The 16138-nt window shown below is 45.1% G+C and overlaps 1 protein-coding gene across 2 annotated transcripts in view; it reads left to right on the forward strand.

Annotated features, from left to right (window-relative positions):
• MED16 (mediator complex subunit 16) overlaps positions 1-15806 on the forward strand; it is a 170407-nt gene extending 154601 nt beyond the window's left edge. Inside the window, exon 15 of one of the 2 annotated variants that reach the window (XM_085636892.1) lies at positions 14034-15806. In XM_085636892.1, the coding sequence (XP_085493018.1) occupies positions 14034-14160 (127 nt within the window). In that variant the 3' untranslated portion in view covers positions 14161-15806. The remainder of the gene's footprint in view (positions 1-14033) is intronic. The other variant, XM_085636893.1, reaches the window with a different exon arrangement.
• The last annotated feature ends 332 nt before the right edge of the window (positions 15807-16138 follow it).

A 16138-nucleotide genomic window follows, 5' to 3' on the forward strand; every position in this document is an offset into this window, starting at 1 on the left:
CGCATCAAAGACTACGGCTAACACCCACGCTTTTAACGCAGAGCCATGGCGAGATTCAGCACCCAGATCCGCAACAGCTGAACCTGGCGATCTGGCTCCTGAGATATTAGACTTTGGCTACCTAAACTTGCCTCCAGAATGTATGAATATCATCAAGGAGGCAAGGAGACCCACTATCAGAGCCTGCTATGCGGCTAAGTGGAAAAGATTTGTCATTTATTGTAAAAATAATGACATCAATCCGCTGGATGCATCAACTCAAAACATTATCTGTTATCTATTGCACTTATACCGATGCAATCTAGCATACAATTCCATCCGTATACATTTAACCGCACTGGCAGCTTACTTTCAGAACAGGCAGAACCTCTCACTGTTCAAAGTGCCTGCCATCAAAGCTTTCTTGGAGGGACTCAAACGTGTGATTCTTCCAAGACACCCTCCTTCACCAGTCTGGAACCTAAATGTGGTCCTCACCAGACTGATGGGACCACCTTTTGAACCTCTACACTCTTGTGAGATTCAATTTCTAACCTGGAAAGTAGCTTTCTTAGTGGCAATCACTTCACTAAGAAGAGTTAGTGAACTTCAGGCACTAACCATTCAAGAGCCATTTATACAGGTTCACGCAAACAGGGTCGTACTACGCACCAACCCTACTTTCATGCCCAAGGTAATTTCGCAGTTCCATATGAATCAATCCATAGTACTACCAGTGTTTTATCCTAATCCTGAGAATGTAGCAGAGAGAATGCTCCACACACTTGATATCAAAAGAGCCCTCATGTACTATATAGACAGAACACAGAATTTCAGGAAAACAAAACAACTGTTTGTTGCCTTTTCTCCACAGTACAAAGGCAACCCCATTTCCAAAGCAGGAATAGCTAGGTTGATCGTTAAAGTGTATACAGATTTGCTATGAAAAAGCTAAGCGCACACTAACAATTCCTCCAAGAGCCCACTCCACACGGAAGTTAGGGGCCTCCATGGCTTTCCTGGGAAATATTCCTTTAGAGGAGATATGTAGAGCAGCCACATGGTCCACTATACATACATTTACCAAGCACTACTGCATAGATGTACACTCAAGACAGCAGGCAGCTGTAGGACAGGCTGTTCTCAAAACTCTTTTTCAGACCGCTGCAGCTGGCACGGGTAGCCGCCGCTAACAGAGGGCACTGCTATACATTCTATGCACAGATATGAATTCAGCAGCCCACATGCCTCGAACTGAATATGCTACTTACCAGTATGCATCTGTTCTTGGCATGTAGGGCTGCTGACATTCATATCGCCCCCCCTCCTCCCCGGCGCCTGTAGCAGCTGTAGCATTCAGTAATTACTAGTTAGCATGGTCATCATTCACTGTATTGCACTCCATCTATGCCACAATGGCGAAAAACAATCTAAGGATGGAGAGGATGCCCATGCGCACTGTGGTCCAGGGGAGGAGTCACCTATCTCGTGATACTTCCAAGACTCTTCCAGGACAACAATGTGCAATCATCCGGACCCAACACTAGGCGGCTATCTATGCACAGATAGGAATGTCAGCAGCCCTACATGCCAAGAACAGCTGCATACTGGTAAGTAGCATATTCGATTTATTTATTATACTCCAGTATTGGAACTTTCATAGCTTCACATACTTGAATAATTTCCCGTTGTCGAGATGGGAGTTCCTGGTACCATATCATAGTATTACAATGCTAAAGATGGTGCATGGAGCCCTAGGCCCTTCAATTTTGCAGCCTATCATAGTCTATTTGAAAAAGAGACAAAACTTATACTTCACCAAATCAGGCTGCCCTGCCCTCCAGGACACTCCTGAGAGAGTTCCATTCCCTCAGATTTTTTACCACACGTCTTGCTAGGGAATCTCCACTGAGCTCTGCTCAGTTATTTTTCCTGTTTGGATACTTTCTCAGAATATTCCCATATGTTGGTGCTGTGGGATATTTTCCTGTTACCCACAGAGTTTTCATCATATAGATCTGACTTCGTATTTATTTTAACATGTCAGACAAGGAGAAGAGAAAGTCACTTCCGGACCTGCAATACCTATGGTAAAAAGAGGCTTCACTCTGAATACCCACACCTAGATTTCATTTACTGTCTCTACCTGGATCATTCTGCCAAGGACTGTTAGGTATGTCGTACCTTTTAATCCAAGACTTTCAAGGCTAGAGAAGGAAGCCAGCTAATCTGGATTCAAAATCACAAAACTAGAAAAGAGCCATTGTCAGACTCCGATAGGGAGGACTTCTCTTCTCTGTCCTCTAAAAGAGCTAATAAGAGGGAGAGATCACCCCATTCTCTGTCCTCCTCTGAGCTCCCAAGAAAAGGCAGCAGTCCTTCAAAATCTCACAGATCTAAATCATCTTCTTCGAAAAAGGACAAAATGAATCTTCTGCCTCCTCCGATAAGGTTAAAGGGTCATTTTGTGAGCCGCCGACACCACCTCCTAAGGTGAGTCACACTTTCGAAAAACCTTCCTCAGCTCCGCTGGTGGACGTATCTTTAAAGCAGCCTATTGTCGATGAGAATATTGTTGCCGAAGACGTATACGGCGTCATCATCGACGACGATGATGATTTCCCTAATCTCTTCGAAGGCTCCGTCGAGAGCTCTTCTGTCGACGTTGATAACCTCGCTGGCGGTAATACCGTCAACGTCTACACCACAGACGGTGGATAACAGATTAGCTACACCATCATCGACCTCGTCGAGGACACTGCCGATGATAGAAAATATTGTAAAACAACAGAAAACAAGGTTGTTAACCCCAGAGCTCACCTCTCCAAGAAAAATGACAACCCTGATACCAGCTCATCTCTTGGAAGAAGAAAGATCCGATGATGACCGTCCCTTTGGGGTCGTGTGCAGTCCCTCTGAGTTCTGTGTTAAATGCCAGGAAAAGGAGAAGTGTTATGATGAGGGATATGAACAAACTTATTATTCATCCCATGTCCAGTATCAGCACCCATACCAGGAGGAGATGGTTTGTCTGCCTGGCTCTCTGGTTTCCAATTTGCAGTTCATGTTGGCAGATTATCGAAAGCGGTTTCTACCTTCTACAGCTGATGCGCCACAGGCATCCATGCCTGCCAAATCCCCCACTGCTCAACCATCCCCTCCAGCACATAGACCTACGTCATTGCCTATCCCAGTGAGGCATACACCACAGACAGCCCTGCTCCATGATCCAGATATCTGTGATGATGAGCGAGAGGAAGGAAAGCCCTGCGATGCCCAGAAAGAATGGGGCGGCTGCCTCATCCCTACACGATCATCTCCACCCCAAGTGGCCTACAGCAGGCCTCCGCCTAGAGAAAGAGCAGCACCACAGCAAAAGGACCCTGGTTGTTGCTAGTGACATGTCACGGGCTCCTGCTACCCCTTCCCTCCTCAACTTTCAGCTTAGGAGGAAGAATATCCCAGTTCATCTGGTGTTGGCAACAGATAACATTGGACCAATGGGTCCTAGACCTTGTTCAATTCGGCCACACCCTAGAATTCGTTCAGAACCCACCATCAAACCCAGCGCACACCTCCATTCTCAAACATCTGCATCTGCTCAAATTGGAGATGAAGACCATGCTCCGGAAGAGAGTGGTACACAGGGTTCCTCTTTTGCAACAAGGGAAAGGACTCTATTCCTGTTTCTTCCTAATTCGCTAAAAGTGGAAGGAATGGTGGCCTGCCCTCAATCTCGGAGATCTCAACAAATATCTAAAAAAGCAATCATTCCGCATGGAAACGTTACAAGATCTTCTCCTACGTCTAAACCATGGAGATTATATGTGAACCCTCGACCTGCAGGATGCATATATTCACATCCCTACTGATCCTTCCCCCAGAAGATTCCTAAGATTCACAGTAGCCGGCAGCCACTACCAGTTCAAAGTTCTTCCTTTTGGTCTGAAGTCAGCCCCCAGGATATTTACGAAGTGTCTGGCTCTGGTAGCACCCTTCTTAAGGAAGCAGAAGCATCAAGTTTTCCCGTACTTAGATGACTGGCTCCTCAAGGCACATTGCAGTCAAGTAGCACAGTCCGCAACAAACACTTGCATAACCCTGTTAAACGAGCTAGGTCTCACTCTGAATTGGAAAAAGTCAAGCCCACAACCATCAACGACCGCAACCTTTCTGGGGGAGACGCTAGATAGTATAACCGACAGGGCCTGCCCCACACCACAAAGGCAAGAGAAGCTAATGTCATTGGTCCAGGAAGCTGGCTCTGAATATACTGTACCAAAGGAAGGCATGGTGTGCACAGGGTCCAGTGGATCCCCAGAGGATTTACAGAGGCTCAAGTAGATAATACTAAAGCTCTCTTTTGTGGTAGTGTGGGAGAGCAGTGAGGCTTATCGGGAGGCTTTGATAATAATTTATTGTACAAACTCAGGCAAGAAATGATTACACACACTCAAAGACTGAATCCAAGACCGATTGTTTTGTATGAAAAATATTTCTTTATTACTTTTATTTTTAGAACCAAGTGACACTCAGTGGCTGGTCAGTACCAGTTTAAAATAGCAATACTTTCAGGACAGTAGGAATGTATTTGTATTGGCAATCAGAATACTTTACAGTAATACTGAAAATACTTTGTGATGTCAAATCAACAGTAGCAATAATTAGCAACGTGAAAAATAGACACAGTGCAATTTGTGTAAAAAGCAATGCTATTGGAGGAAAACAGTTATGTGCATTTACAGGTAAGTACTCGACTTACGCATCCAGTCTTTGGGGGTTTAGACCAACACTGCGCAAGGGTCAGATCAAGGAAGGTACCGCACCACCAGCCCCACTGGGGCGGCCGGGTGCAGAGATCACTGGGCCCAATGTTTTTTTTTCTTTACTAATTCTTTATAGTGAACCATAAAGAGTTGACATTACAGGGCATTGAAAATTTATACATACTTAGAGTCTAAAGCATTTATGGGTACAAGTATACAGGTATGTTCAACTATTAACAATGATTATGGTGTAAGTTGGTCATCTGAGACAGGATCACGGGGGGGGGGGGAATACAGATACTTCCTCGATAGATATTCCATTTATTCCATATAGAGGATCACTTCCTGGGACAGCCAGGGGGAACATAGACCGTTTTTGCCCTGAACATACACCAGTCCATGTCGTTTTTCCAGGAGTCCAACCTGGGTGGTTCTGCCGCTCCCCACAGCACTGGGCCCAATGGTAGTCAATGGCGACTGGGGGCACCCACAAGAGGTGCTGGTTGCAGGTAAGTGCCTGCGGTTTCAGGGCACAGGCTCTGGGGGCTATAGCAAGCACAGGGGCGGTGGGGCAAAAGGCAGATCTAGTCATACACCACCAGCGGTACAGTGGGGCCTGGGTGCAGGGTGCAAATCTGCGGCGGGTGCCCAATGCAAGTAAATGGGAATCTTGGTCACACAAAGCTTGGACCAGGAGGCTGGACGAAGGTGACCAACAGCTTGGTATGTAAGTAGAGGTGTTGGTGGACGCCTGGGCACCGTCGGCTGGGCTCCCTAAAGTCGGGGGCCTGAGGATGCAGGGGTGCATTTAGGTATCATATTTACTTTACTGGAGCTAGTCGCGGTCAGGGGGACCCAGGCGTCTTCATGGAGTCCCGGAGAGGTCAGTCACCGATGGTGTGAACGTCTGGATCGCTGGGGAGACTTCACTGGATAGGTGATCAACTCAGACTAGGGCCGTGGGCGTCGGGTGCAGAGTGGGCAAGGATGAAAGTTCCAGCTGAATCTGGAGTCCTTGTAGTTGGATTTTTCTGGACAGGGCCGCTGTGCTCAGGAGATCTGGTCTTTGTTGAAGCATGGGCAGTGTTCTTTGACTTTCTGGCAGTGGCTGGCCACAGGACAGGTGTTGTCCTCTTTGCAAAATCTTCAAAGCTGAAGACCGGCCGGTAGGGCTGGGGCCCAGTCAGTCGTTGTCTTCGTGCTTTGCTGCGCGGCGTCTTCGTTATCGTCCTTCGGAGGTTGCAGGAATCTGAATTCCTTGGTTCAGGGATGCCCCTAAAGTGCAAAACTTTAGGGGAGTTACCGGAAGTTACAGGTAGTAGCCAGTGGTCTGCTTACCTTTAGGGTGACTACACCCTCCTATGTGTTTACTCCCTTTGGGGGTGAACACATGCCTAACCCTATTGGATAAAGTCCTCCCCCCCCCCCTTTCCCCCCCAAAAATGGAGGATTTTCAAAAGAGGTCATCACTTCAGCTCTGGACACCTTAGGAGTGGTCCTGGCTGGGAGGGGACACACCTCTTCTGGCTACTAGTTTTACCACTGACCTTGCTGCCAAAAGTGGGGCTTGGTCAGGGGGGCGGGTATCTCTACTAGCTGGAGAGGCCCTGGCTAGCATGACAGAGGGCAGGAAGAATTTGAAGCTCACCTCCCTCAATGCTGTTATTGCTTGGAGGTAGGTGTGAAGCACCTCCATCCAGAGCCGGCTTTGTTTCTGACCCACGAGAGCACAATGGCTTCCACCTCAAGGGGGCTGAAACAGGTCTGTGTGTGGCAGGCTGCTGCCGACCAGTCAGCTGGACACCAGAGAGTTGGTTGTTTTTCAGGGGGCATCTCAAAGATGCCTTCTGAGTGCCTTTCACAATAAATCCAACACAGTGTGGGTTTATTATGCTGAGAAGTTTGATACCAAACTTCCTAGCATTCAGTGAAGCCATCATGGAGCTGTGGAGTTTGTAATGAGAAACTCCCAGCCCATGTACTCGTCATGGCTTCACTGCTCTTACAATGTCTAAAAATGGACTTGGACACTGTAGAGGCATATTGCTCATGCAGCTATGCCCACACCTGTGGTATAGTGCACCCTGCCTTAGGGCTGCGAGGCAGACTAGACGGGTGACTTACCCATGCATCAATGGTTTGTAGGCACAGGGATGTGTGCCATGTCAACTCTTCAGTTTTCGCAGCACTTAAACACACACTCAGTGGCAGTGTGTATGTGTTAGATGAGGGGTCTCTTACTGTGGCATAGTACATGCTGCAGCCCTTATAGACCCTTTCTAGTCACAATGCCCATGTTTCCACTGGTACCTTTTTTTAAGGGACTTATATGTGTGCCTGAGGTGCTCCAATTGGGGATCCAATGGTACAGTTTAAGGAAAAGAACACAGACACTTGGACCTGGTTAGCAGGGACCCAGTACACACACATCCACGTTGCATCAGTTACCTGTCAAAAAGTGGGTGGGGTACTGCAACAGAACCCCATTTTCCTACAAGCGGCAACATCTATTCAGAGAAAAAAGTATCAGTACGCCTCTACAAATCAGTATTGGTGATGATGTCCTCATGCATTCCTTTAGTTATTTCTGCAGGCTAAGGATGCGACCCCTACAGGAAGAACTAGACCTCCAATGGGTACAGGCGACAGGTTTGTTTGACAATATCATCATAGTCACTCCAGCCATGACCAAAGACCTAGCTTGGTAGAACACTACAGACACACCTCTCAGTCGGCCTTTCGTTCCTGGCTCAACCCTCTCCGTTGGTGATTACCACCGATGCTTCTTGGAGGAGTGGGGAGCATACCTTCAAGACCTACAGGCCAGCGGCAAGTGGCAGAAGCCTCATCAGCGTTTTCACATCCATCTGCTTGAACTCAAGGCAATACATCTGGCCTTGCAGGCTTTCCGTCACAGAATACAGAACTTAGACGTTCTCATATGAACGGACAATACAACATTGATGCACTACATAAACAAGCAAGGAGGTACAAGATCATCAGAGAGAGAGAGAGAGAGACACACTCAAGACATCTGGAATTGGGCCATCCCAAGTGGAGTGCAACTACGGGCAGAGCATGTCCCAGGAAAGCAACACGAGATAGCAGACACTCTCAGCAGGCGGAGGTCATCTGCCATGAGTGGGAACTGGACCAGGAAACAGTCAACCACATATTCTGACGGTGGGGAAAACTAATCTTGACCTCTTGGCGAGCCCACAAAACACCAAATACCTGTTCTTTGCAAGCTGGCATCACCCTCTGTGATCACGTGGTAATGTATTTTCAATGGCATGGTTCGGAAGCTTTGCTTATGACTTTTCGCCCATTCCTCTGATTCCAAAGGTTCTCCCGAAAATTAAGATTGAACCTTGCAGAATGATATTGATAGCCCCAATGTGGCCTCGTCAACTTTGGTTTACAGAACTCCTACTGTCGGAGAAACTTCACATCTGTTTGAAGGTCACACCTTATCTCCTGACGATGAGCGAGGGCCAAGTTCTGCATCCTAATCTAGAGTCTTTCCACGTACAGCCTGGCTCCTGAGCACAATTAATCTGCCCATCTAAACATCCCTCTTGAGTTGCAGGGAGATACTTTCCAAAGCCAGAGCAGACAGTACTAACAAGACGTATTCTCACATGTGGAAGAGGTTTTGTTTATGGTGGAGAGGTGTGGCTCACTGGTTAGAGGCGGCAGATCCGCAAGCAGAGAATCGGCCAGGGACCAGGGTTCAATTCCCGACGCGGCAGGGTTGTGGACCAGGGTCAAAACGGACTCGATAATTCTCGCCTCGGTACCTACTCTAACCAGGAACACACTCGGCAACTCTGGGCATTAGCTTGCCTCATCTCCACAACGGCCCCCCACATTCGCCGGGGATGCCTGGTTTCACCTTGGAGATACCCAGGAGGGACCATCTCACAGGGATAGCCAGGACGGGTTCCCCAGCGGTCTACAGCGCCACGACGCCTCAGGGCAGCAGTGCGCTTTACAAGACACATAGATACATTTAACTTGAGTGGATTCGTCCCCTGTCCTCCTCATCTGAACAGATACCGCCATACATATTGCGTTTTTCACGTTCAGGTTTAGCTTATTTATCCATCAGGGTTCATTTTGCGGCCATTTCTCGATTTAGATGATCATCCAGAAAAACCCTCATTATGGTCCTCTAGGATAATCAAACAGTTCCTGAAAGGGTTATTTAGGTCATTCCGCCAGTCAGATCTCCTGACGATCTTGGCATCTGAGCACAGTGCTGTCGCAGCTCATGAAGCACCCATTTGAGCCCATTCACAGAGCGAGTTTAAAGTACCTGTCCTGGAAGGTTGCTCTCCTTGTGGCTCTGACGTCTGCCAGACCGGCCAGTGAGATACAAGCCCGCACTATTCAGGAACCCTCCCTACAATTTAGAGAAGACATCTTAATTCTGCGTACAAATCCAAAGTTCATCCCTAAAGTCCGCTCAGACTTTAAACTCAATGAACCACTGATTTAGACGACCTTCTTTCCAAACCCTTCAAACCCTTCAACGCCAGCTGAAAGGGCTCTTCATTCTTTGGACATCAAGAGATGCATCAGGTTCTATATAGACAGGATTTCCAATAAGGTAAAAATGTGCCAGAACACCCTCCACTCAACACCTATTTTAACAACAAAGATCTGGCACACATGGGCACTTATCTCAATTTATTTGTATACATACAGGAATGGGAAGAGGAAAGACAATTTTATCAAAAACCTCAGTCAACTATTTAATAGCTTAATATAACCCAATCCTGCGTGCCTCCTAATCTATTAAAATAAAGAGAATAGAGAGGATAAGAAAAAGTGGTCAGTCAGTGCTCTAAACAATTAATTGACACATACCCCCAATTTCAAATGTATATGTGCAAAACATTGTGTAAGAAAGGAGAAAGTATCTCACGTGCGCACCACCAGAGGAGCTACTGGTAGGTTCTCACTAGTTTGCCCACGTTTGTATCATCATTGATAACTTTCTCACAGAAAGAGTGATGTGTCCAGTAGAGAGGAAAGTGAAAAACTTTTGTCCCCCGTGAAAGAAATGAGACGTAAGAAGTCTCAATTTAAAATGGACTAAACTCACAGACACTATTCTCCTTATTCCGAACTGTGAGTCTGTACCAAGTTAAAAACACAGCATGTTGTAGACCTCTTTAGTGACGGCCAACATGTTTCATTGCCATATCATTTGTGTCAAATTCGTCAGGGCAAACGAGGTCAACAATCACCTCCCTGGACAAACAACATCAAAAAAGGACTGACAGACACACAAAGAAAAAGGAAAACTGGCTTAGAAGGAATATATCCAACTACAGGCTCTCTTCAGTACAGGTTAAAATCTTGAGACTCTGACACGTGGATTAAAACTAACCACTAGTCCTATTATTTCATCATTTGATATTTACCTAGTAGGAGCTATAGGCCCACATACCAGCTCCCACCAAGTCAAGGGGATATGTATCAAGTACAATTTTTTTCGTCCCTTTTAATAGCACTTTCGTTGCTATGTGTTTGCATCTGTGGAAAATGATCATACATTACATTAGCTACTATACCTTACATCTAACATGATCAAGAATACACTGAATCTCATATCACGTAGTCAACTACCTGAAGTAACCATTCTATCACCTACTCCAGCTTGAAAATTCATATTCAAAAGCCCTAGTCAATTCCCACGTGATGTCACACCAAGTGCTTAAAACTGTAAAACATCACAAGAGGTTGACAACGTCCACACTCTCAACAAGAGTGCAGATCTTCACAAATTTCATCAGTTAAATGCCACACTACTCCTCCGACTAGTACTGCTCAACTATCCACACAATCTTCCAGTGCTCCTTCTAAAATAGAGAGCGTGATATTAACATTGTTCATAGTTTCTCATGTGGTTATTTCGCATTTCTTAAATCTCAAAAACAACACTTCGACTTGGTCACTACATCGTAACTGAGTGTGGAAAGGAAAGGCTCTGCCTGTTATCCCGTCAAAAATGTCCATACTTGCTCGCGGGCCAAGTGTCCCCAGCGCTCTCGTCACACATACTCTTAGCGCTTTCCAAGAACTTTGGGCGGTAACTCAACCCAGCAGCAACTCCGCCGGCCGGAGTTCAACTATTAAAAAGTACCGCGTTCTCATCTCGCGGTATCTCCGATCACATGACCGGCACTCGGAGCTTAATTTTGTGTTGGCAAGAGCGGGCGCCATCTTAGAATGGCAAAAGAAGTAAATATGAAAACGCCTGCGTAATTAGTATGTGTCATATCTAGTGTTCAACACTTTAATGCAGTAATGACTAGAACTATCAACGCCATTCAAGATAGCACGTGGGCAAATAGTCAATATCACACCGGGATCAGTAGTGGCAAAGCTACAAACACCCCACATTATCATCAACCAGAAAGGAGAACCATCACTCCCAACTGCTAATGTGAATCCCTATGTAGACAGGACCAAGAACTTTCATGAGTCTAACCAGTTGTTCCTGGCTTACAGCGCACCACAAAAGGGGCAACCCCTTTCAACCAAAGCATTGCTAGATGGATATCTGCTACATTTCACTTCTGTCACCAAGCAACAAGAAAACCGTCGCAGATTTTTATGCATGCTCACGCTACAAAAACTATTTCAACCTCTGCTGCTCTGTTTGCGGGTGTACCCTTACAGGACATTTGCTGAGCAGCTACCTGTAAGAATACACATACCCTTTACACAACACTACTGCCTGGATTCCACTCCTCAAGAGCTTGTAGCATAGGACAAACAGTTGTAAGACATCTTTTCCGGTAAAGGTGAGCTACCTTTTGCTTCCCACCAACTTCTTACTAGTTCTGCACATTGCCTATAACATAATGTGTTTTCTCTCTTTACAGTATACTAAAAAAAAATCAGATGTTGAACAGATATAACATATGTTCATAGCTATGCCTTTGTTTATTCTGTGGCAAATGGATAGCTCTATACAGTTGTATCCCTGTCAACTCACAGTTCAGTGTGCCTCACTACTGATTTCTACTCTGATTCAAGCATGTAATTCTATAAAAGTTCCAATACTGGAGTAAGAAAGGAAGTTACTTACCTATAACTGTAGTTCTCTGATATTGGAATCTTTCATAGATTGGCATGCGACCCACCCTCCTCCCCTGAGAGGCTCACATTTCCCTTCTTGAGGTGATTCTACGGCACTCGTGCTTTGGAAAATCTCTGGGAATGGAACTCTCTCAGGAATGTTCTAGAGAGCAGGACATCCTGATTCGCTGAAGTATAAGTTTGGTCTCTTTTTTAAATAGACCACGATAGGTTGCAAAATTGAAGGGCCAGGGGCCTTTATGCACTATCTTGAACATTGTATTGCCAGGGACTCCCATCTCAACGACTGGGAATGATTTAAGCATGTGAATCTATTAAATCAGATACTCCAATACTGGAGAACTACGGTTACAGGTAAGTTACTTATTTTCATATATTGTAAGTTTCTCGAATTGCGATTTTTACATGGGCTGCAAAGCTGGCAGACATCATCCCCAAAAATATTAGGGAGTCTGTAGCAGAGGCGTGAGGTTCATGGCCATTTGACAGACATTTTTCCAACTCTGAACGCAATCTTTTGTTCTTATTATTTTTCCTCTGTAATTAAAACACTTGGGGCCATATGTAGAAAGCCTAATACCGGTCGGTAACGGCCGATTTTCGGTAAATATACCGTTACCGACCGGTATTTAGGCTTTTGCTATGTAGGGGGATCATTTCAGGATTCGGTAATTTACCGAATCGGTAAAATTACCGAATCGGTAATTTTACCGATTCGGTAAATACCGAATCCTGAAATGAGATGTAGGGGGAGTGTGTCGTGTGTGTGGGGATTCGTTATTTACCACCAACTAAAAGTTGGTGGTAAATGACGAATAGGTGTAAAAAAGCATTTTTGTGCACTTTTAAGTGTGCAATGTGGCAGACATACATGCCCTTAGGGCATGTATGTGCGCCACATGTGCACACATGGACGAATCAGGGGTGCAACAGGGTGTCAATGTGACACCCTGCCACCCATGATGATGCCTCCCCCATTACCGATTCGGTATTTACCGATTCGGTAATGGAAACTGGCTTCCCATTCATTCCTATGGGCCTCCAGGCCCATAGGAATGAATGGGAAGCCAGTTGCCATTACCGAATCGGTAAATACCGATTCTAAAATACCGACACTTACCGATTCGGTATTTTTTTTACCTACATTACATTTACTGATTCATGAATACCGAATCGGTAAAATTCGGTATTTAAGAATCGGTAAATGTAATTTACCTACATATGGCCCAGAGTCTTTGTTATGCCCTTTGAAGAAACCTTATGTGATGATGATTTGGGTTTGAAATTTCTGGTAATGAATACAAAGCTGGCATTCCAGCGCTGCATGGAGCTCTACTCTAGCTTACTTGATTAGTGGGACATTGGTCTTCAGATGCTGAGAGGTCCCTGAATGAGAACAGCTTAGGAAATGTTACTTCAGTCATACAAATGATCAGTATGGGGTAGGTCTCAGAGCACTTATGTATTTTGTTTACATAGCACTTCATAAGGTTTAGTTTGTAAGCTCTGCAAAACAGATGTTTCTGTAACATGATTGTAGAATCTACTCTTTAGGTATCTGAAAAGTATTGGAGAATGGTTTAATAGCAGTGTCATTGATGGGGTTAGAGGGCTTTAATTGACGTCAATTATTGATGTGGGACTTAGCTTGTGCAGCTGGGTCTTCTGTAAGTTGTAGTTGCGAGAGATCTTTTGATGAGTGTCAGACACAGCAGAAGTTGGTTGTGGTTCTTTTAAACATATTTGGGGTGGCTGGTTTGTGCTTGCCATTATTCTCTCTACACTCACTGAAGATGTGAATGCATCTGATTTTGGCTAGGATAGGGTTCAAATATTTTTGGATTTGGGGATTTTTTAAATGTAAAGCTGTACCCTTTATGGTTCGGTACCTCAAGATGCCCAGTGATAGATCAGACATTGCCTGGGCTGGTGGCGTGGAGTCTTTTCTGGGATTCGTCTGAAAAGGATCTTCAGATGGTCAGAAACGATTGTGGTTTCTTTATGGATTGGTCCTACACTGGGGAATGTGAATGCTGGCTGGAGAATTTTCTTTGTAGACCTGTCCTTTCAGACCCAAGAATTTAAATGGTGCTCAGACTGGGTTGGTCTTTGCTTGTGTTTACTGGTTTGCGGATATCATCGTTCTGAGACTTTTGTTTGTCCTTCTTGCAGGTGCGGCTGTGTAACAATGCTCAAGTCTCCCAATAAGATTACAGCTGTGAAGCAGTGGGAGCAACGCTGGATCAAGAACTGCCTGTGTGGGGGACTGTGGCGAAGGATGCCCCTTAGCAGCTCGTGATTACCCACAGTGGGAATTATGGGACACACCGTTGAGAGATGGGGCACTGTAGCACTCTTCCAACCTCTCATTCCATTTTATGAAAGAACAAATGCTATGGGTAACAGTGAAGCAGCTACTCCGGTTAGTACACTCTTGGGAAGCCTTCGGAAACCTCCAAGCCCTATGTTCACCTAGGTAGGAGTCTGCATAAATCTGCACTGTGGGCTGCGAGTGCCATCTGTCATTGATGAACTGTAGTAACTGCAGAGGAGTTATCACAGAGCTATGTCTCAAAGCCATAGTTTTGAGTGCACACTCCAGCTGTAGTTGCATTGTGGCTGAGGAATCTGCATACGTTGTCCTGCAAGAACCGTGGGAGCCCGATTTTTGCTCTCAGCTTGCAAGGTCCTGTGGAAAGATGACATTTGAAGCTGGAACCAGACATTTTTTGAATCCGGCCTGCTAATGTCTTGTGAAACATGCACAAGAGAGCTTAAAGTGTAGGGCACCCTGGAAAGTCCATGGGACTGGGGATTAACTTGTTGAAGGTGAGAGTCTCCAAATGGGCTTTTAAGTGCTTTGTAGGGTGAAGATTGGCTTTAACCTACGCGTTTGGTAGTTGATAATTTATGCACTAAAACTAGTGTCATTTTTGGTATTGATGGACCGCCATATATCTGCTTATTTAATTAAGGGGAAAATATTCATAAACTTGTATTGCATATTTGTTTGTGTTTATGTTTGAAAACAACCAGAAGTCATAAATTGATAGGGCATAAGCAGAAGGTTGTGTGTCCTTTTCAGTCAAGCTATTGAACACTTCACTGGGCCTATCCACATTAGCATGCACAATAGGTATAGGTGCGCTTCAGCCACCTTAATCTGATAGAAAGAACGTACACCAGGTGTGAATGATTCCCTGACGAGATTGGGGTTTTTGAGATGCAACGATGAAGAGTCTGGCTATGAAGGTTTCCTAATGCCACACTGAGACCTACATCTCGGTTATGTGAGTACCGCAGGTGCATGAATTGAAGGCAGAACCGTGGCTCTTCATTCATGCACAAATAAGCATTCTTTAATATGGTCATTTGTCAATTGCAGCACCAAAATCACTACATTATAGTGTGTTAATTTGCCCTATAAAGTGCTGATGGCGGATATTCATATGTAGAGTGCAATATCTCTCTCTCTCTCTCTCTCTCTCTCTCTCTCTCTCTCTCTCTCTCTCTCTCTCTCTCTCTCTCTCTCTCTCTCTCTCTCTCTCTCTCTCTCTCTCTCTCTCTCTCTCTCTCTCTGTCTGTCTCTCTTTCCCTCTCTCTTCTCTCTCTCTCTCTCCTCTCTCGCTCTTCTCTCTCTCTTCTGTCTCTCTTCTCTCTCTCTCTTTTTTCTCTCTCTCTCTCTCTTTTCTCTCTCTCTCTCTCTCTCTCTCTCTCTCTCTCTCTCTCTCTTTTCTCTCCCTCTCTTTCTCTCTTTTCTCTCCCTCTCTTTCTCTCTTTTCTCTCTCTCTCTTTCTCTCTCTTTTCTCTCTCTCTCTTTTCTCTCCCCCACCTCTGGTAGCTTGGCACAAAAGCAGTCAGGCTTGCTTTGTAAGAAAAGTGTAAAGTATTTTTGCAGCACACAAATGGTAATAAAATGAAGACACAACAATAAATCCAAACCAATTTAGAAGAGTAGAGTACATTTTAATGACTATAATGACATCAAAACAGATTAAATCAAATCGGTAGAACCGGAGTTTTAAACTTTTTTAATTTTCCCGTGCAAAAAAAGTGCTGTTCATTGTGTACAGTTTGGTAGTGATGTTAATTACTTTGCTTAGATGTATGCTTTTCTAATCGCAGCACAACTGCTTCATAATGGACTACGCTAGTTTCAATAAATATTGTAAACTTTTTGAGCCTGTGGTCTCCTGTGGAATCTGGACTCCACATCAACCTATTGGAGGTCTTGGCGATCCGGCTGTCTTTAAGGGCATTTCTACCCTCCATTAAGA

Source organism: Triturus cristatus, chromosome 12 (assembly GCF_964204655.1).
Source record: "Triturus cristatus chromosome 12, aTriCri1.1, whole genome shotgun sequence".
NCBI classification, from domain to species: Eukaryota; Metazoa; Chordata; class Amphibia; order Caudata; family Salamandridae; genus Triturus; species Triturus cristatus.